The following is a 22,442-nucleotide window of genomic DNA, read 5'->3' as shown; positions in this document are numbered from 1 at the left end:
TTTATTTTAATTTCCACAAATAAACTGTTGATGGACATTTACTGTACTTGATAGTATCTTCCAAGATATGTAAAATGTACGGTTGATGCCCAATCACAATTTGAGATATAAAGCGTGCGATTATTTAGATTTCTATTATTTTTTGAAGACAAAATTATGCCAATACGATTCGCAATCAACAGTTTTTGATAGGTAGATAAGTAGTATACAGTTGATCATTTTTAGATATTTGATGATGAGTATCTTTGTTTTTATGCAATTAACGTTTAAAAAAATTTTTGAACGTCATCCAAAACGATTTTCATCAGTTTAAACTGTAATAAAATTAGATTTTAAAATATCTAAAAAACTGAGAAAAGCTTAGTTTTAAATTTTTTACTCAAAACCATAAAACGGATAGTTAAATTGATTTATAGTTTCGAGGAAAAATTCATAGAAATTCTGAAAATTATCAGGCGCATTTTTCCTAATCTATTAAAGCAACCCTTTTATTGAAAAGTATTGGGCTGTCTAATAAAACAATATAATCAAAAGCTTGTTACGTAGAAAAAAATATCGAGATAACACAAATTTAGCCTAAAATCCAAGATGGCAAAGCCTATTAACTGAACGATGCGCCCATTCGTTTCTGTACACCTCGATCTCATTGTGTCGGTACAGATAATGCGCGTTGTTTTAAATATCAACTTATTTTGGTAGGTAAATATTTTACTTATTTATTTTTGCATTAATTAAAGTCCATTCTTTTCATGTTGCCTTTTCAAATTCGGTTGGTGGCATTTCATGAAATACTATCTTTTCTAATATTTAGGAGATAAATAAATACCAATTTATGGTGCAACCTAGCCCTGTATTTGGTGCTTCAAAAATACCTAATAATGGTGCAATCTTCATCTACTTTTATGTATCTGGAAAACTCCTATTTTTTGTGCAAATATAAAGCAAGTAAAAACACCATCATATGAAAAAAATCATATGAAACTCCATTTTATGCAGCCAGGAAATGAATATCAATTTTAGGTGCAGCGTTGCTCAGAATTTTTTACTGTACTACAGCATTGTTTCTGGGGATTTGCGAACCACGATTGGCTTGCGAAAATATTACTGCGCTGCCAAGATTTTAAACAGTGGAAATGCGAAAAATAACGAATGAAACACACATGCATACATTTATACATACGTATATTACATGAAATCTTAAGATTTTAACATCGGTTTTTGAATTTAAGTTTTTTAAATTAAAATACTTTTAAGTTTTTCTCAAATAAATAAATTTAATTCATGGTAAGCTGGGAATTCTCAGAAAGAGTCAGAATTTTTTTCTCTCCTTTGATTATTGATTTGACTTTGAGAAGTACTGAATGTTTAAGTTTTTTTAATTAAAATACTTTTAAGTTTTTCTCAAATAAATAAATTTAATTCATGGTAAGCAGGGAATTCTCAGAAAGAGTCAGAATTTTTTTCTCCTTTGATTATTGATTTGACTTTGAGAAGTACATTAAAATACTTTCAAGTTTTTCTCAAATAAATAAATTTAATTCATGGTAAGCAGGGAATTCTCAGAAGGAGTCAGAATTTCCCCCCCCTCTGATTATTGATTTGACGTTGGAAAGTACTGAATGTTTAAGTAAGGTTTCCGTCTTTTTTTCTTATTAATTGCGTTAGCTTCAGTGCAAACGGCTTTCTAGAGACGAAAGTATAGTGTTTAGTTCAGATTAGGAATAACCATACTACGGAAATCGTAAATTAGTTAATAATTTTGTTAAAAAATGATGAATAGTAGAATAAAGTTTAACTAAACTATCATGATGGAGGTAAGCATCTTTAGACTGTAATTTTTTTTGAAATTTGTATTTATGTTTAAATAATACAGTTTTCAATAAGAACAGTGGGAAAATGTAACGAAAGGTGGAAAGTAAGAAATAGTAAAAATAAATTGAAGTAAAACTCAATGATGAAATCAAGAATGTTAAAGTTATGATTCTTTTTAAACACTTAAATCTCGAGTAAAAACTCTCTTCAAAATTAATAAATACACCTGCCAACTTGTCGTGGTTGAATAATTATATACGACTGACGATAATATTAAAGTTTTATTATGTTTCCTGTTCTGCGACCGTTTTATTTCCTTGATATTGACTTATTGAGCGCTCAATGATTGTAGAACAAAAAAGTACATCATATTTATATTAATATAAATAGACATGCATTAAAAATATTGTTTGTTATATAAAAATAGCCAGATTTCATTTTACTGAAATAAAAAATTAATTGTGAAGAATTCTCTTCAACTGCTATCTTTTATACTTAAGGAAACACATTTAATTTGATTCATATCAATACTTGTGGGATATTGTAGTAATCTATCAAGCTCTTCTAATATGTAACGTTTCATTATGCCGCTCAAAAATGGTACTTTAATTCAATCGTTTAATCCTACAATGGATAATGATCAACTTTGAGAATAATACCACGAATTTTTATGAACTCAATATATTACATCAAATAATATGCAGAATATATATGCAGTTTGTCATTTTTTTGGCAAATAATTTTATTCTTCAAAATGTAAAAAGCGATTTCACAGCGAACTATTCAAAACTGAAAATCAATCATAGGCTTAGTGACATTAAAATCTATCGATACTTCCTTTTGATTTGGTACTACATGGCATCGATATCTTTTACCGATAGTATCGATACTTTCGTTGGATAGCATTAACTGGTATTGATAATTTCGTTTGACAGTACTGAAAACATTATAACTTTTATTTTTTATGACAATGTAATTAATTTTTATGACAATGTTTCAATGATTAAAGGAGTCTTCGGATCATCCTCAGGGATGTTTCCCAGACCATCTCTAATAGCCCATTGTGGGTTGGTAGAGCGCTGGACCTATGTCCAAGAGTTCGTGGGTTCGATCCCCGGCGGCCGAAAACTCCCTGTGTAGTAAATGGCGACTGATGCACGTTAAATTTGTCGTGTCACAAAGTCCTCCATGTTCCCATAGCAAATCGTACCTCTGGGGGTACTGATCCAGGAGTTTCTTTGTCTTCTGGATTGGTTCGAAATTGCAAGGCTATGGAGTTGAACATTAGTTGTCGTAAACCCGAAATTGGGCCGGAAAAAATTAAATAAAATAGCCCATTGTGCAGCTCTAGTGCGACGTAAATGAACAATAACAACTTGATCGATAACTTTTTGCGATTGCAGTTACTTATATTGTTGTTGTTGTTCATTTACGTCGCACTAGAGCTGCACAATGGTGCATTCGGATCATCCCTGAGGATGATCCGAAGACATGCCATCGCAATTTTGATCCTCTGCAGAGGGGATGGCACCCCCGCTTTCGTAGCCCGACGACCTGTACTTTACGGTAGAATAGCTTAACGAGGACCAATACCGCACACCCTCGGTCCCTACGCAGACTGATTCAAGTGGTCACCCACCCGCACACTGACCGTAGCCAGTGATGCTTGTTTTCGGTGATCTGCTGGGAACCGTGCCGAAACGATCAGTCCACTGCAGGACTGCAGTTACTTATATAATACTAAGTTTATGAATGAGGGTTATTGAACTCAAATCGATATCAATATATTACTATTGAAATTAAAAAGTTTAGTTAGTAATGATACGTGAATAAATATCAAGTAGAATTGATATATTGTTTCACTAAGATTGGTATTTTGTTTCTAAAACATGAATATTATAGACAACTTTTCGCCTTGCTATGCATCTTTCTATACAATGTAGCTACATGGTGTTGTTTCAAGGATGGAAAAAAAAAATGGAATCTAATACGAGGGTTACTCTGAAATTTTTGAGATACGCGCAGACGAGAATTTACAAAATAAAAATAACGGTTTAATTTTAAAATACGAAGTATTTTAACACAGCAGACGATTTTTTACTGACTTACTTCAACTTGTTTAGAGTAGAATAAATTTTAAACAGAAGAGAAAATGGAGTTGACGCGAGAACATTTTCGCGCTATGATTTTCTACGATTTTAAAGCAGGATTAAATCAAGAAGAATGCTTTTAACGGTTGCAATTAGCATTTGGTGATGAATCTCCAGCTCGTGCTACTGTACTCAGATGGTTTAAAGAATTTATCAGAGGTCGCAATCTTCTTCAGGATGAAGAACACACAGGAAGGCCGCCGTCAGCAGCAATCCCGGATAATGTGTCTGCCATACGAAAAATGTTAAAGGATGATAATCGCTGTACCTATCAAATTATGCAGAAGGAACTTAACATTGGATCTGCAGCCATGCACAAAATTATTCATGAAGAATAGAATATAAAAAAATAGTTTGCCGTTGGGTTCCCCATAATCTACTGAGCACCAAAAAGAGGAGCGTGTCAGAATCAGTACAGAAACTCTTAAATTGCTAAATGATGATGGCCACCGCATCATTTCTGAAACTGTATCGGGTGCTGAAACGTATATACCGTTTTTTGACGTTCCAATTCGTCAAGAAAGCAAAGTATGGGTCTTTGAAGATGATCCCACGCCGACAATGGTGAAAAGACAACGCGCACTGAAAAAAGTGATGTATGCCGCTTTCTTCAGAAGTACAGGATTGGTCAAAGCCATCAAGTTGGAAGGACAGAAGACAGTAAGAGCAAACTGGTATACCACTAAATCTTATCCAGAAATTCTACAAGAAGTGAATGTTAGGGGACTTATGCTTCACCATCACAATGCATTTTCATATACAGCCGGATTAACAGTTGAGTTTATTAAAAAAAAACAAATTAAAGTGATAGAACATCCGCCGTATTCACCTGATCTAACCATGTGTGACTTTTGGTTATTCTTTAATCTAAAAAAGAACTTACGTGGACGTCGTTTTCATTCAGAAGAAGAGATTGATGTGGCTATAAATGCATTTTTTTTCATCTATTCCAAGAAATGAATGACTTGGGGCATTTAATCTGTGGAAAATTCGACTACAAAAGTGCATTGATGCTGGAGGAGACTATTTTGAACACACCAAACATTTTGTAAGTGTAACTTTAAAAACCTAGTTGTATCTCAAAAACTTCAGAGTGACCCTCGTACATATGGGGTGATCTATAATTATCACCTTCAAAAGGTATTTATTTATCGTTCGTGAAAAAATGAAGTCATAAAAAATGACTCATCGTGGGTCTTAAATATTTAACTGAGGGACAAAAAATGCAAAAATTAATTATTGATGAGGTCGCAATGGACGAAATCATTAAATGCCATTTTCCCCCCGATTCTAGGGGAAAAGGAAGTTCGAAATTCATTCGACTGTCATTAGGATTTATCCTTAAATAGGATTAAGATTTATTTCTTACTAATTCACTTAATTTATTTCTTAATAATTCACACATTAGTATGGCAGACCTTGTAACTCTAAGTAAGTTAATTTAAATACATACATCTTAGTAAAACGGTTAATCAGAGTTTGAAAATTTCATAATAGTTTTTTTTTTTTTTTTTTTTTGTTACACAAATGTTGCTTTGAAACCGTTGGGTGAATTTTTTTTTCCGACTAATATTGTTTTTTTAACTATATATTAGAGGTAGTGGAATATCATTAAAATTTTTAATATTGCTGGGACTATTAAACTAATCATTTCAGTTGGGAAAGAACATTTTAGATTCAATACAATGCGTAATCCGAGGAAAAATAATACGAGCACGGGGAGGCTCCGAAGAAGCCACATAAGTCGAAGAATGAAATGAGATTACATTTAAGGGCTCAAAAGCTCAAACGCATTATGTCCATTTCATCCAATCAATGTGTCAAATTTAAATGCTAGATAGATACGGATTTTAAAAGATTTTATCGAAACATTAGATTAGTGAGAGCCGATTTGTGCATTTTGTAGCTCTAATAAGCATTAACTGGCAACAGTATTCCATTTTGTATCAATTTCAAATTTATTTTCAATAGATTTTAACAAAAGGTATTTCAGTAAAATGTAGAATTATCGATTTATAAACCTATAGGGCCAAACTTTAATTATGACAAGGAATTTTTTAAGAGAGTGTATATGGAACATTTCGTATAAATGTAGTTGTGTTCGTTTACTTTCTAGTTACAGATTGATAAATTAAAAAAAAAGTAGAGTTATAATCAAGGCTCTGGTTACATAAATGCATTGGAATTATTGTTGTCATTTGAAAATTTGTAAATACACCAAATTGAAAAACCACTGATTTTTAATTTGAAATTTATAAGCACCAATAACTAATGTTTTTCTTTTAATTTTTTACTATAAAAAGAAAATTATTTATTTTAAATAGTTTATTTCTGCCATAAGACATTTTTGATTCTAAAAAGGGAAAACAAAAATATGGTGGCAATACTAGACTGTTTAAACATCAACATTATAATGATCTGACTTGCAGTTTTGCAAAGATAAACTTAGCTTGACTTGTAAAATATTTAACAGATTTCAACTGTGAAGTACCAAATAGATTTGTGTGAGCATCGGTCGTTATTTTTTATTTATTTGGTTACAAGAATATAAGCAGATAAACCATAAAAGCATAAAACTGAATCAACAAAATTACAATATATACAACGTACTTGCGGCTAGCTTGTTTGTATAAATTTCCAATAACTTTTTTGTGGAACATTACGGGAAATGGATGGTGTTTTCTTTATGCCTCTACTTTCGGGTTACTGTTTCCTACGTATTTTAAAGTAATTTGGCGCACAGCGTGATTATTGTGTTTTGAGACACTCCTGAGTAGTATTTCTTGTATATGTGTATTTATTACCTGATTTATAATTTGCGTTTAAAAAAGAATCGTTTTAAAAATCTCCTCTTGAAGATCTGTCATTTCATGATAAGTAGTTGACCTTATGTACTTAATCTCGCTGCTAGAACAATAGCCTAACACTACCGTATAATGGTGCGCGGATTGTAACAAGAACAAACTATAAGAAGCAGGTAAAAAGAGGCCAAATCGGGACTGCCAAAAAAGCAATTTCTTTCTAAATCTAGCAACCATGTCACCTTTTTTAACAATATATGGGGCCGTTCAAAAAGTACGTACATCCCGAAGGGGGGGGGAGGGGATTTGCTATTATGTACGGTTTTGTACGATGGGGAGGGGGGGGGAGGTATTATACAAAGTACGTACTTTATAAACATACACCAAATTTAAATTTAACTTTATCCTACACACTCCTTAAGTAAATATTTAATTTTATTTAAAACATAATTATTTTAATTTTTATGAAAAAGGGGGTAGACTAATAAAATGTACGTACTCTAAGGGGGGGGGGGGAGTAAGACCTTATGTACGGTAATGTACGAAGGGGGGGAGGGGTTTGAAATTTCTCCATTTTTGTGTACGTACTTTTTGAACGGCCCCTATCTGTAAATAACTAAAACAAATTTTCACTTCAAACTCACCAGAATTACTTAATATCTTATGAAATGCAGCAGATTTGAGCTCAGAAATTATCTTATTTATTTCTCTTATTAAAAACAGAGGGTTATCTGTTCGAAAATATCGTCTTGCAGAATAAGCTGTAGTAAGCAGCAGTATACTGAAAACGCCATCCATACAGGGGAGACAAGCGGTGAAAATGCTATTCAAGAATTGAAGAGCTTAATAATTGAAGTTCTTGCTTAACATAGTTTCGTGAAATATCGGTATTTGGTACATTTTTTGGGGTAATTGAGGGTCTTAATGTTTTTGCACTCGTTTGATTTTTATACAAGTTTATATACACATAGTGATAAGCTTTTGCTGCCTAAATATAATTTAAACTCAATAAAAATAAATTTTCTCTGTAGTGTGCTTTAAAACTCATTTAAATTATATTATGGCTTATATACTTTTTTGACTTCTTGCTTCAAATGAAAGAACCAAGCAAGATATTTTTTTATTTTATTTAAATACTGTGCGAGTGTCTAAAATCTTGTATCATTGTTTTATTTGCTTTATCATTTGTTCTTCGCTAGCCGATTATAACATCCGGCTAATATCTATAACTTTTCATATCTCTTTAGGATTATTTATATTTTGATTTTTATCTTAACCACAGTATGGTTGCACTATATATGTTGTACTAAGATTGACCAAATTGGTCGCCAAAAGCGGCTTCAATATTATTGAAAAGATAAGTAGATTTTTAACAAAATATTATTTTTAATAAAATATTGCTTGAAAAATATTATTTTAATAAATTTATATTCTGATAAAATGTTTTTTAATTAAATTATTATTTGAAAATTCCATTTCATTATATACATTATTGTTTTCGAATATATCATTCTAAGCATATCTCATTTTTATTTTCAGAGACCAATGAGTTTAAAACAATACGTTTACGAAGCTTTTCTGGACCCATATGAAAAAAATGCTTCTATAGTGGATTTGCTGCCGCCTGATATGCTACCTCTTATTCATGACCACTGGTACGGCTATCCGCCCATTAAGAGCATATGGCACATAGTACTTGGCCTTGTCATCATTATATTAGGGATTATTAGCATATCTGGGAATGGCCTGGTGCTATACTTAATGGCTACTGTAAGAAGCTTGAGGACTCCAAGTAATCTTCTTGTCATGAATCTCGCTTTTTCGGATTTCTGTATGTTAGCTTACATGATGCCAGCTATGGCACCGAATGCATTTAAAGAGACTTGGGTTACAGGATACTTACATTGTCAAGTGTATGGGATGCTTGGTTCTTTATTCGGTTGTGTTTCTGTCTGGAGTTTGGTGATGATAACTATGGATAGATATAATGTCATTGTGCGAGGTATGAATGCAACACCTCTTACTCGTGTCCGAGCAGTTTTAAAAATTGCTTTTATCTGGACTTGGTCAATCGGTTGGACCATTCTGCCATTTTACGGATGGAGTAGGTGAGTGTGATAAATGAAAACTAATGGTAAAAATGGTAAAACTTAACTGTCTAAACATCTTTCAAAACTATTCAAACCCTTTTATCAACTTTTTCTGTCGATAATTAGATTTTGTGCAAATTTCGTGTTACGATATGCAAAAGTATTTAGAAATTATCAATAAACTATAATACAATATAAACAATTTATTAATTTAACCATTATGAGGTTGGATTCCTTATAACATTAACTGAATTAATAAAAAGGTTGAGGACGAAGCAGATTAATCATTATTGCAAGAAGTCTTGATGACAAACAATCATATAATATTACGTCACAATTACAATTATAATGATTGGTACAATTATTACTTGTCACTATGATTTAAAATACGAAAGTAATACGGACAAAATTTAATCAAATATACAGCTCAAACATTACAACTAATCAATGTAATTGTATTCATGACTTATGTTTAGTGTTTTAATATCCCTATATATATAACTAGGGGGCTGAGCTCGCTCATCAACCCCGATGATTGCTTCGCAATAATTGTTGTTTCTTGACAAAGCAGCTTTTTCAACGAAAATTGAAATTATTTACTTATATATGCGCTAAAAAATTCTATTTGCTAACACGTGCTTCCACTTCCCACGTCCAAATATTTCACTTATGATTCTATTATATGATCTATTGCCGCCCGGCTGTGTAGGGGGTAGGGAACTGTCCTTGCATCAGAAAGGTTCTGGGTTCGAATCCCGGGCAAGGCATGAATGTTTCTTTCTCTCTCTCTGTGTTTTATGTCCTTTCTCCCTTGTGCATGAATGTGATCCGCCCTATAAACGAGTTGTGGTTGTGTGAATGGCGTGGCAGAAGTCGAATTCCTGACCGTAGATGGCGCCACTGTAAAACAGGAACAATCGCACCTCCACTGCCTAAACAGACACACGACAAAAAAAAAAAAAAACTATGGTCTATTAGTGAATAAGTAATTCTTCTAAGTAATCATTTTTTAAAATTAAAAATATACTGTTATAACAAATTTGATAAGCTCTCGTGCGTAATTTAATATTTTCGCTAACCAAATGGGTGGATATAAATTTTTTCATGCATGATTATGTGCATGAATCTGATCATTAAGTTATAAGTCATATAACGAATCTCTTTAACAGTAAGTTATAATAGTATATTAATGTAATTTGCACAAAAAATAATAATAGTAAAACAGTAAATAAGATTAATCACCGATCTAAATTACTTTATCTTAAAATGCACCATAGAATTACGTTATAATAATAATAAATTTATTCTTACTTTTAAACTCTTAATTTAGAAAACAATCAAAATCGAAAACGTAATAATAGCAGTACAAGTATTATTAAAAATATGACTTTTAATTTTACGCTGATGACATCCAAAACAATATGGAAATCAATGTGGGAAAACTATATCCTACTATGTGATTTCTCAGCTATTTAAAATGCACTGACAACAAGCAAAAACTCTCTCCCCACAAACTGTTACATTTTTTTTCTTTTCGTGTCTATGATATAGCCGAATCAAATGTTTCCATGAGTTTTGACTACTTCATCTGCGATTTGCTTGATGTTATCGTCATAAAGGCCAAAAAATGACGGCAAAACTCCTATTTCTCTCGGATTAGCACTCATTGCTAGATCATAACGTTTTTTAAAATACATAAAAATAAATCTGAATATATCGTTAATTTAAGTGATTTTATGATCTTATTGTATCAAAAGTCTTAATGTTTATAAAAAAAAATTCTAGATACGTTCCAGAAGGTTCAATGACGAGTTGCACCATTGACTACATCAGTACAGATTTCAATAGTCTCTCCTATCTGATTATTTATGCCACAGCTGTATACATGATCCCGCTATTTACTCTGATATACTGCTACACTTTCATAGTCTTTCAAGTTGCCAACCATGAAAAACAACTGAAGGATCAAGCTAAGAAGATGAATGTAACTTCACTAAGAGCCAATTCTGATTCTTCTAAAACAAACGCTGAGTACAAGCTTGCAATGGTCTGTAATGTTTTAATTTTACAACTGTTATTTACGTACTGGAATGAATAATTTATCGAATGAATATTTAATAAAACTTCTTAAAATGCTATATGCATAGAAAAATAAAGGTAAGTGTTTCTGGAAGAACGAGCTTCCTGTCATCAAGCAATTATTAGGGATACAATGAAATAAAATGAGCTATTGGAGAATGAATGGTTGGGAAAAATTCCGAAAAATAAGAAAAAAGGAGGAATGAACAAAAAAAAAAAAAAAAAAAATAGGGTAAAAGAAGTAAGAGAAAGAAAACAGTGCAAAAGCACAAATTAATAAATTCACGTAAGCAATACCCTTCTAAGTCAATCGATAGATAAAATTTGAGAATGGGATGTCTGCAAGCGGATATCTCGATCCTGGTTGGTTGTTGAAATGAGGCATTTGTTTACATTAACATCTGTTATTTCCATTCTAGTTCAAGAAAACCAAGCTCATCAAGCATCAATTCTTTTAAGTTACACATTCTATATTCTTACACGAAGATTTTTTCACAAAGATTTCAATTCTTTCTATATATATGTTTTAATTAACACAAAGATAGGCATGAAACCATGTAGAGCATGAACAAACTAATTATACATCGAAGTTGCCAGGGAAACAAAAAATATACCAGGGTTACAATGAAATACATAAACAAATAATAAATCTAAGTTAAAGAGGTAGACGAGAAAGAATTGTGTTTCAACTAATTCGATGTGTGATAGGGCTTTGTATTTAATTAACTTCACGTTAATTAATATTCTAACTTATGTTGAGAAACTTAGCTAAACTTTAAAAGATCTGGAGCATGAGATTTTGTGGTACCGAAAGTAAAATTGATTAGTCGATTTAAAAACCTTCGTATCGTCCATTTTTTCTCTTCATTGTATGTCTGGTGAAAGGGTGGCTCGTAATTTCCGAAACGCTTAGTGCATAAACTCTCCGAGTAAGATGTTTTAAGAAGTATAAACAAATATTCATGTGTTTTGTTTAAATTATTCGATAATTTATTATATTTTTTTGCTTTTATAGGTGGCACTTACTACTGTAGTCTTATGGTTCATAGCTTGGACACCCTATCTAATGCTTGCTATAGGAGGAGTATTTACTGATAGAACGTATGTTACTCCCCTGACAACAGTATGGGGAGCAGTTTTTGGGAAAGCAAGTGCTTGTTACAATCCAATTGTTTATGGTATAAGCCACCCAAAGTACAAAGCAGCTCTATACAGCAAATTCAAATCATGCAATAATACACCAGTTGATGATTCTAGGAGTGAAGTCAACACAATAAGCAGTGAACAGTGACATTAGTTTCAGCAGAAGATAGTTTAAATTAATCTGCGAAAATTTAGTAATTGTATTTTTTGAAAAAGAAAATGCATGTAACAAAATGCACCATTATACTATTGCGATTGTGTTTCTCTCCATAGATGGCATAAGCCGTCTAAAATACAAAACAGTTCTGAACATAAAATTTAAATCACGAACTCTTACACAGTGAACAGAGACAAAAACAAAAATATCGAAATTTCAACAAAGTATTGTTAGAAAAAAAGTGTGAGAACCAACAGTTTGTCTATAGTAAGTAGTAAGAACTCCCAACATCAAAAGGAGATCTCCTCTCTCCCTTGATTCCCTTTCTGTCGTTAATAGTTGAACCTCGCAACCATAGTCTCGACCACAGTTCCAGACGAATGGCAAGGAGAATCTTTTCATAGACAGACTATAATAATTGTTATTGTATTTATTTATTTTTTAAATATGGTACCGGCAAACAGGAAAATGCTTTCCAGTGAACAGTGACATAACAGAAATTTCAACAGAAAATTAATTAAAATAAGTTCTGAAAATTTAGTAGCTGTGTCTTATTTAAAAATGCATGCAACAAAATTCATTATTGCATTATTTTTGTTTTGTTTCAATTCAAGAGTATTTTATGTGGCTCAAGCCATGAGCCACATCAAATACCAAGAAGCTCTGTACAATTAATATAAATTATGAACTCCTATAGTTCGCAAGCCGAACTCATTTATAGTTCAAGTTCATTCTGTTGCTTTGAAGGCAATTTTTTTTATTTTAATTTCGACAGTTTTAATTTTTCCAAAAATTATTTGGTCATAGTTTAATAACAATAGAATAAATGTTTCGCACTCTTTTCCTGGACGCTTTCGTACTCATAATCCAATGAAATCGTCGAATTATTTTTTCCTCCGCCAATCTAACCAATCGCCTATCGTTTCCTCGCAGTCACTAACAGCAATGGTTAAACAAATCGTTGTATTGGCAATAATTTTCTCAATTTCATTTTAAATCTTCAATTAAGTAATAAAAAGGCTCTTTTATAAGACAACTATATATTAATAAAATTTAATTTTACAGCTTTGTTTCTAAATATTTGATTTTCGTTTCGAAATTCGAATTGTGCTGGCAGTCTCATTGTAATATACTACTCCGACATTGCTAAGTATTCGTCTTCTATTATAAAATGCAAAAATATGTTTTGCTATTTTAATTTTTATAATATTAGCTGTGATAGAACTTAAAAAGGAATATTTCTGTATAGATTACATCAAATAAAATGAAAGTATTGTGCTAATGTTGATAAAATAATAATTTTTTTGCAGTTATTTTTTGAAGTAGATTAAATATTAGATATAAAAAGATTATTAAAAAAAAAAAAAAAAAAGTGCGTGGAGTCCCTCCGCGAGGAAGAAGTTAAACTTCACAACCTGCGACGTTAATTGTAGAAGAATCAGCAGTCGTAGAAGGATAACTAGTTCTATTCAACGACTCTTTTTCCTGCTCCGCTCGCTTCCGTGATCTGTAATCACGGTAATATTGTGCATTTTTCCCTCGTGGACCTCTTGAACTAAAGAAGTGCTTGTGGTTGCCTCATCGTCTCGCCCTGGAAAATGTATTTGTATTAATAATGTATGTGAATGCGTCATAATGTAATTTCGGAAGAGAAAACCTAACAATCAATTGATATTCACAAGAGACGTACCTTGACATAACCTTAAATCCGTCGCATTGTCCGTGGGATTGTTTTCACTCATTTTTTACAATTGTTATCCACTAAATTCGAAAAAAAAAATATTCCCTATTAAATGTGTATCAAAACAAACTAAAAGAATATTTATAGAAAAACAATACTTTTAACAAGCGACTAGGGGAAGGACGATTCCATAATGTTAAAAACTTATAGTTTCGTCGGAAGAGTAAAAATAAGGAAAGAGGGTAATTACACTGAGAATATTGGGGATTTTTTTGTTCGCTTCCTTGGCGTATTGGCTAAATTTCAAAGGTTTACCGTCACCGTTCGCATTTGTTTTTATGTTTATTTTTTGCGACGTTTGCTGTCATTTTCGAACTCGTATAAAATATGTTATTTGTTGAATTTTTTCGTTATGTCTTTGATTTTATTATTGTTATCTGTTTTGCTTTTGTTTTTAATTTTTTTTTTTTACTTTAAAGTTAGTTAGAACTTAATATATGTATGTTACCGGCAAAGTATGAAACGCCGGCATTGTATAGAATGCTGGGTGATTTTAGGTAAAGTATGAAATGTGAGAATTATACCGGGCAGTGTCACTTGACCTTAAAAAAACATCAGTGTAGCGTATACCGGGCAAATATATACCGGGCAATGGTACTTGACCTTAAAAAAACACCAGTGTAGCGTATACCGAGCAAATATATACCGGGTAATGGCACTTGACCTTAAAAAAACATCAGTGTAGGGTATACCGGGCAGTGGCACTTCTACTAGGTCTAGTTGACTAGACTTTTGGTAAATGTCTGAAAGATATACAAGGTCTAGTTAAGTGCCACTGCCCGGTATAAATTTGCCCGGTATTCCCTGCACTGATGTTTTTTTAAGGTCAAGTGCCACTGCCCGGTTTATTCACGGAATTCTTTTCACGATCTCCCCCCCCCCCTCACGCTCCTCCAACCATCCTCCAACATGTGCAGAATTGCTGGAACAGCGACCGATAATTGTCAACAGTACTGAGGTACGTACCTCTCTGCATCAAAAACGTTCTTTGAAGATAAAAAAAAAATCAAATCTGACTGTCTTCTCTGTAAAGCCTAATAATCAATTCTTTCTTTTTTGATGACCCTAGTTAAGTTTATTTTTTTTCTTCAGAAAATCCCGCCAAAATTTGACTTCCAATGTTGGCGCTAAAATAAGGCGATATTTTGCTAAGTTAAAGCTCTCACCAGCAACGTTTTCCCGATATCGAGCTCATTTTCCCCTTTCTAAATTTTCTAAATCCGTTTTTATTATGGAATCGTCCTGTCCCTATTCGCTTGTATACTTTTATGACTTTTATTATTTTTATGCTAGTGAGAACCAAAACAATATGGAAATGAATGAGGGAAAACTGGATCCTACCACGTGATTTCCTAGCCAATAAAAATGTAGCGTTAAACGTTTAACGCAACCTTGTTGGAAGTCGCATAAGAAATAAAACTTCAATAAAGTATTAATGCAATTGATTCATTATTGTTTGAGAAATATTATTTTTTGCCTCACAAGCAAAGGTGCAGTGGTATTGCTTCAAAAGATGGTTGTTTTAATGGCTTATTTATCAAACATCAATAATTTTAGATAAAATAAAGTTGAAAGAAAATAATAAAGTAATCTTCAAAGTACTTTAACTTTATCCTTTTGTAAAAAAATTATTTAAAAAGGACTGAAACTTAAAAATTCAAAAAATTTTCAATGCTCTTAATTTTTTTTTGACAAATAGAAAAGAAAGTGCTAATGGTCATTTTAAAAACAAGGATACTTGTTACAAATCAGCATAAATAAAATTAAGTATTGAGTCCAGAACGCACATTTTATATTGTTGGCATTTTAATTTTACTTAATTGATACCTTTTTTTTACGCATTAAATGATGTATAAAATCAGAAATTTTTTTTTTATTGATATGTGCTTATTCGAAAGAAAGAACACAAAGTTTTTTCACTTTTTTTTGTACCTGACTCTACAGGCAGACAGTGTTTCTAGTTATACAAAAAACAATTGACTAATCTAAACTAAAAATGAACCACGAAATTAAAGGGATTTTGTGCCCGTTTTCTTTAAAGAATCTGCAAACAGGAATAGAACAATTTTAAATTTAATATTGAACATCTCTGTAAATTATAGTTCAAATTTTAAACATTTAACTTCAGATATTGATTTAAAAAAATATGGTCTTTGAAATTAGTAACCGGTACTGTTTAAACAAATAACTGAGAAATTCATCTATATTTAAATGTAAATAAATTATTAATTTTCAAAACATAATTAAGTTTTAAGAAATATTGATCTATAATCGTCTGAAGTTATTTTCTCTTTCTTAATAAAATATATTATACAATACTTATCCAAGATGTTTTGGGTCACTCTTCAATTTGCTTTTCCTGAACTTTGTGCAAAAGCAACTTTAAATAACACATGAAAACATTTTTTTTCAATAAAAGTTTCGAAACATTCTCTTGTAAGACAAACGGATATTTTCCTTACTAAAAACAAATTCAAGTGATATCTGTAATAAAAAGAAAATAAGAATCGTTTTAATAAACAAGGAGAAAATTAAAAAGTATATTTTGTTAAAGAAAATCAGATTATTTTCAGTAGGATATCAATTCCTAAAAAGTTGATCTACGCAGTGGTAAGATACATATTTTCAACGGAATTAAAATTTCAAGTACTTTTTACCAAATTTCTAAAAAATGATTAAAAATTATTGCAGAAGAAGTATCATGTCCTCTCATATTAAAACTATAATTGTATGAGAATTTTTAAGTACTGATATAAAAATTGCATGGCGTTTTAGCGCAAAAGAAACGAGAACTAACGGGAACGCTATCGTAGTTAACAGACAGCTGCTTTTGTTCTGATTGGTCATCATTTCCAAGTGATGTCACAGTATGTTTCTGATCGGATATTCTTAGGCTAGAAAGTGAATTACGGTTGTTGTCGTTGTTGTTAATTTACGTCGCACTAGAGCTGCGCAATGGGCTATTGGCGACGGTCTGGGAAACATCCCGGAGGATGATTCGAAGACATGCCATCACGATTTTGATCCTCTTCGGAGGGGATGGCACCCCCGCTTCGGCGACTAGCCCGACGACTTGCGCGTGAAGTCGAGCACTTTACGGTAGCACAGTTTAACGATGACCAATACCGCACACCCTCGGTCCCTACGCAGACTGCTCCAAGTGGTCACCCATCCGCACACTGACCGTAGCCAGTGATGCTTGACTTCGGTGATCTGCTGGGAACCGTGTCTTAACAATCAGTCCACTGCGGGACAAAGTGAATTACGGAATTCATGAAATGCCGAAAAAGTCTTAAATACCCAATTCATGTAGAAAACTAATCAACTATCAACTAATGGACTGTCAGATTTTGGAGAGCTTTATGTTTCCCAGCCAAGATTGTGTTTAATTTTGGTAGAATAAAATTTCCCCTCGGATATCGGAACGAAAATTAGTAAAACTGCTTTCGGTCCCCAGACTGACTAGTGTTGATGAATCGAATTGTAATGCCAAAAAGATAAACAGAAAACATTGACAATTGGAAAGTTTAAAAAAAATATAATTTAAGATAAGGTGTGGAAATTTAGCACTTAATTCTTTTTATTCTTTTATTTATCATTATTATTATTTTTAAATATGCTAAATATCGACCAGTGAACTGTGGCATTAAGAAAATTTCAAAATAAGAAATTGTTTTAAATAAAGTGTGAAATCCTTTTTCAAAAATTGCATGCTACAAAATGCATTATTATAACACAATTTAATTTTGTTTCATTTCAATTGTAAACGGCATAACCAACACCGAGAAAAGAAAGCCTCACAACTCTTTAGTGATGTTATATGATAGTCTAAAGTAAACGATTAACATTACAAATAAATATATTAGTGATCCAAACAGAATGATCAATGCAATCACCTCAAGAAAAAAAAATGATTAAAAAGAAAATTATTTATAATTTTCAGAAAATAGTTTAATTTTAAGTTACTTATTTCTACTACAGTAGTTTGAATGATGATTTATTCTGAATTATTTATTAATATTGTTTAGCTCTTGCTCTTTATTATTCGATTAAATGTGATATAAAATTTCTTTTTCTGAAATATAAAAAAGTTGTTTAAATTTCCGATCAACAATTTAAAAACTTTAATTCTAACTTCGTACATATGAATTATGAACAAAAATCGGGAACTAAAAATCAGATCTAATTTACTAAGTAAATCAATTTATTGTCTCATATTTTATAAAAACATAAATATAAATTAATAGTTTGATTTACTACAAATATTTACTTACCACTAAGGAAATAAATTTGTTTAAAGTATTCTTAATATTCGATAAGATGTAACGTTATATTAAAGGGAAAATAAATAAACAAAATTATAAAATGTAAATAAAAACTATTGAAAATAGATTGCAAAATGGATGTTAAAAAAATTATTAGTTTCAATAATTAATAATAAAAAATTAATAGTAATTTTATAATCAATTAAAAGAAAATAATTCCTTTTTTAAAAAGAGAGCTTTTATATAAATTAAAATTTGAATTGGAAATATTAAATGCTGCATTGAAAAACGAAATAAAAAGTAATAATGATTATAATAAGAAGAAAGCTATTTTATGATGACAACTCAGAGGATAATTCTAAACAGAATGACCTGACCAAAAAAAATTCCAATGTTACCTTATAGGCAGGGCCCGACTTAGCCTAATTGGGGCACGGGGCAAAAACTTCTTTGGGGGCCCCCCTATGAAATATATGGAGATATTTAAATTTTTCACCTCATTATACATATATATTTCACCTCATATGAAACTAGAAAATTGACTCGAACCTAAAATAACTATAAATTCCCCCCCCCCTTTTAATGGTATCGTTCTGTCCACTTTATTCATTTTCTGACAATTCTATGTCCATCATGCCGAATGCAGTTTTTTGATTCTTAACTTTGTCATCTAGCTGCGAAAAATTCATATCCTTGCTGACACTAGGGCGCAATTCAGCTAAATTTTCACAATGACGATGGCTCACTTAAGCCAATCAGAAGCCTGTATTTTTGTAAAATATCACATTTTGCGATATGTAAAAATACAGGCTTTTGATTGACCAAATTTGTCCATCGTAATTGCAAAATTTCTGCTGAATTCTGCACTAGAAAGCCGTGGATTTACGAAATATAGATTTATTGTGTTCATACAATAGATTAGTGAAGAAGCTAACATAAAACAGACGGATTTTACACTGTACTGATATTTTGCTTAAAAAAAAAGTTCATCAAAGAAGGAAACCTAAAATAAATTTTTAATTTGATTTGGGGGCCGCTTCTGATGTGGGGCCCGGGGCAACTGCCCCGTATGCCCTTGTCTTTGTCAGGCTCTGCTTTTAAGACAAATAAAACTTTATAGAGTTTTATGTGCCCTATAGGGTCAATCTATCTGCAGTCCTGGAAAATTGAAATAGTTCTTCGTTTGAAGAAATTTGTTGTTGTTGCTGTTGACGTATGTCATTAAGGCAGAGGGGGTGTGATTGTTATTATTTTCCAGTGGCGCCATCTATGGCCAAGAATTCGACTTCTGCCACACCCATATGTCACACCCGTTTATAGGGTGGATCCATTCATACATCCATTCATTCATCCACAGATCGTAATTTTGGCCTGAATCAAAGAACGATCAAACTCCAATTCAATACCCCCAGAGGTACTGATTTGTTATGGGAACATGGAGGACTTTGAGATTCGACAGAATAACCTGCATCAGTCACCATTTACCACAAGGGGAGTCTTCGGCCGGCAGGAATCAAACCCACAACCACTTAGACATGGGCCCAGTGCCCTACCAACCAGGCTATTCCGACTCTGAATAAATTTATGATTGCATAATGATTTAACAATGTTTTGCATAATTAACATTGCAAAAGCTGGAGCTACTCAACGATTACTATTTTCAATTTTCAGTGATATTTTAATTTTTCTAAATGATGTATGAGGCAGGAAGAGCAATTAAATAAAAATGATTAGTTTTAAAAATATGCTTTTAATTTACATTACTCTCAAAAAAATTATTCAATTTTCATATTTTTCATTATATTGTATTGATTCGGGTCAAAATAAGTGAAGAATATTATATCTGGCATTTTAATAATTTATAGTTATGAATCATGAAACACTGGTGTCTTTTTCTTCGTTAAAGTCTTTCAAACAGGTCAACAATTAAGCCTTTTAATCGTTGCATGAAGAAAGATATGTATGATAAAGTAGGATTGTCCATCTTTCATAGTTAAGGCAAGCTCTAAGTATTAGAATTTCGAAACTTTGGAATCAAAAACACACTTCCTTTTCGAAACGTGATCCTTATAGTAAGAATTTGAAATTAGAATACGATATTTTCTGCATCAATAATTAATAGCTCAGGAATAAACTACTCCAGAATAACTCCAAGCTCCCAAGTGTTTTTCAGTACCCAAAATTCAGAGGAGTAAAACTAATTTGTCATTAAAAAATAAAAAAAGTAATAAAAAAACTCACGAAAATGCATCACAAAGTTTAGGTGTGAAATAGAAAATGTTCATTTTCAACTATAAAGAAAATATTCAACCACTTTAATTTTCACGGCTGCTCCATCCGCAATACCGATTCTCTCAATTAATCGATCGCGTGCAGGTCGTCGGGCTACCGAAGCGGGGGTGCCATCCCTTCTGCAGAGGATCGAAATTGTGATGGCACGTCTACGGATCATCCTCAGGGATGTTTCCCAGACCGTCGCCAATAGCCCACTGTGAAGCTCTAGTGCGACGTAAATGAACTACTTCTACTACTACTACTGCTACTCAATTAATCGACTAAATTTCTTCGAGCTAGGTCTTTTCAAGTAACTATCTGCAATAACGTGAACAAAAATTATAAAATCCTGTGTGCTCAGAGATTATTGTGACCGGTCATTAAGTTTTGTAAAAAATTGAGAGCATCAATTTTTTCCCCTAAGTTCGCACATTTTCCCATACCAAAGTTCTTCGTTTCTGAATATATCTAAATTGCCACTGCTACAAACTGCTTTTTATTTTACTATGAGGCACCGAACAGTACTAAAGATACCGAACTGTATTAAAATATGATAAATAGTTGTCGTAAAATTATTTTTAAACAGTTATTTTTTTATTTTGATCACAAAATTAAACTTGAATTTCAGTGTTTTTTTTTGTTTTCATTAAGATTTTAGTGAACAGGGAACTGGGCTTGTTCAGTATTTTTCTGAATGCTTGCTCTTTTCCCCTGCAACCTGCCATGCCATAAAAAAAGAAGGAAAGATCGAGCGAAATCAAAATATTAAAGTGAATTCTGATTTATTCCTTAGTCAATTTAATTACTCCAGATAAAGTGGAAATTTAAACCAAGTAAGTGACGCATTGTTCATCGTTAAACATTGTAACAACAGGAAAAAAAACCTCTTGCTAATAGTTTTTCCCAAAACTAAATCACGTGCTCCTATAAAATTTTAACCTTGACATAGAATAACTCTAAAACTAATGTTTTCTTATTTAAATTACATTAATGATTGTGGCCAAGTTCACTACCGACAGCTGTTTCAGTTCTTTTCAGATCGTTCATCTTACCTATTCTTCAAATTCGCGATCGCAACACTCGAATACGCCATCTGGGGAGAGACCGGTTTCATGCCTTTAGCCCTTCTCCCTTCCCTCTCCTCCTCTTTTCAGTTGCATAGGAATGTACTACGATATTTTCCCTTTTCTTAATATTTTTCCTTTTTATTTAATCAAAATATTTTTTAAAATTTCCATGATACTTTTCTTTAGAACTATGTTTAACGCAGTTTTCAGTTTCATATAGTGTTTCAAGTTGAAAGATTTTAATCTATATGAAAATCAAGAGAGAAACTAATGTACTTCCTTCCTCTATGACTTTCCACACGCTAATGGGGAAAGCATGTGAAGTGTTGCCATAGGAAAAGAGTTCTGCTCTACGCCACCTGCAGCCCATTTCGATCGCCAATAAAGATAATGTGCATGCGTTAAAGAATTCAAAATGAAATTATAATTATGTGTGTAAATGCAAAGAATGGAAATAAAAACTGGGATATTTCCGTATCGTGATCTGTCGTGCCAAATGCAATAGCCAGATGCCAAATAGATTTTAAACTTACAAATTAAAAAAAACAAACAAACAAAAAAACATGAAGATGTTTCCCCTGGGGTGGGTACGAGTTATACCTTTCGAGTTAGTCCCTTTCTGGGATTTTTCCCCTTAGTTTCTCGCGGGGTGCTGCCCCGGAAGTTGCCAAGACGTGGCGATTATTCTGCCACAGATCACAATACGGAGATCTCCCCTTCAAATCGAAAAAGGGCTGTTTCTTTCTCGTTTATAAAAAAATATCATATCTCATTTGGAAAGTAAAATGATAAAAAAGGGAGCGAAATAATGATTCAGCAAATGAACGCTGAAGACGTTGTTAGCCTACTTAAATAATTTTAGA

At 32.2% G+C, this 22,442-nt stretch overlaps 1 protein-coding gene across 1 annotated transcript; it reads left to right on the top strand.

Moving 5' to 3' along the window:
* Window positions 1-1,648: 1,648 nt before the first annotated feature.
* Window positions 1,649-12,772, top strand: LOC107442054 (ocellar opsin). Its single transcript, XM_016055516.4, has 4 exons — window positions 1,649-1,814; window positions 8,303-8,871; window positions 10,639-10,900; window positions 11,948-12,772. Exons 1-4 carry the CDS (start codon window positions 1,806-1,808, stop codon window positions 12,221-12,223), a joined length of 1,116 nt encoding a protein of 371 aa, XP_015911002.1. The 5' UTR covers window positions 1,649-1,805; the 3' UTR covers window positions 12,224-12,772.
* The last annotated feature ends 9,670 nt before the right edge of the window (window positions 12,773-22,442 follow it).

The sequence above is a fragment of the Parasteatoda tepidariorum genome, chromosome 6 (genome assembly GCF_982258835.1).
Source record: "Parasteatoda tepidariorum strain Cologne lab strain chromosome 6, Ptep-v5.0, whole genome shotgun sequence".
Lineage (NCBI taxonomy): Eukaryota > Metazoa > Arthropoda > Arachnida > Araneae > Theridiidae > Parasteatoda > Parasteatoda tepidariorum.
This window is presented reverse-complemented; position numbering and strand designations above follow the sequence as displayed.

Excerpts from the sequence above, each read along its gene's own strand:
- LOC107442054 (XM_016055516.4), top strand. Across the intron at positions 8,872-10,638 it reads CCATTTTACGGATGGAGTAG|ATACGTTCCAGAAGGTTCAA; the intron begins GTGAGTGTGATA and ends AAAAAATTCTAG. Across the intron at positions 10,901-11,947 it reads CTGAGTACAAGCTTGCAATG|GTGGCACTTACTACTGTAGT; the intron begins GTCTGTAATGTT and ends TTGCTTTTATAG.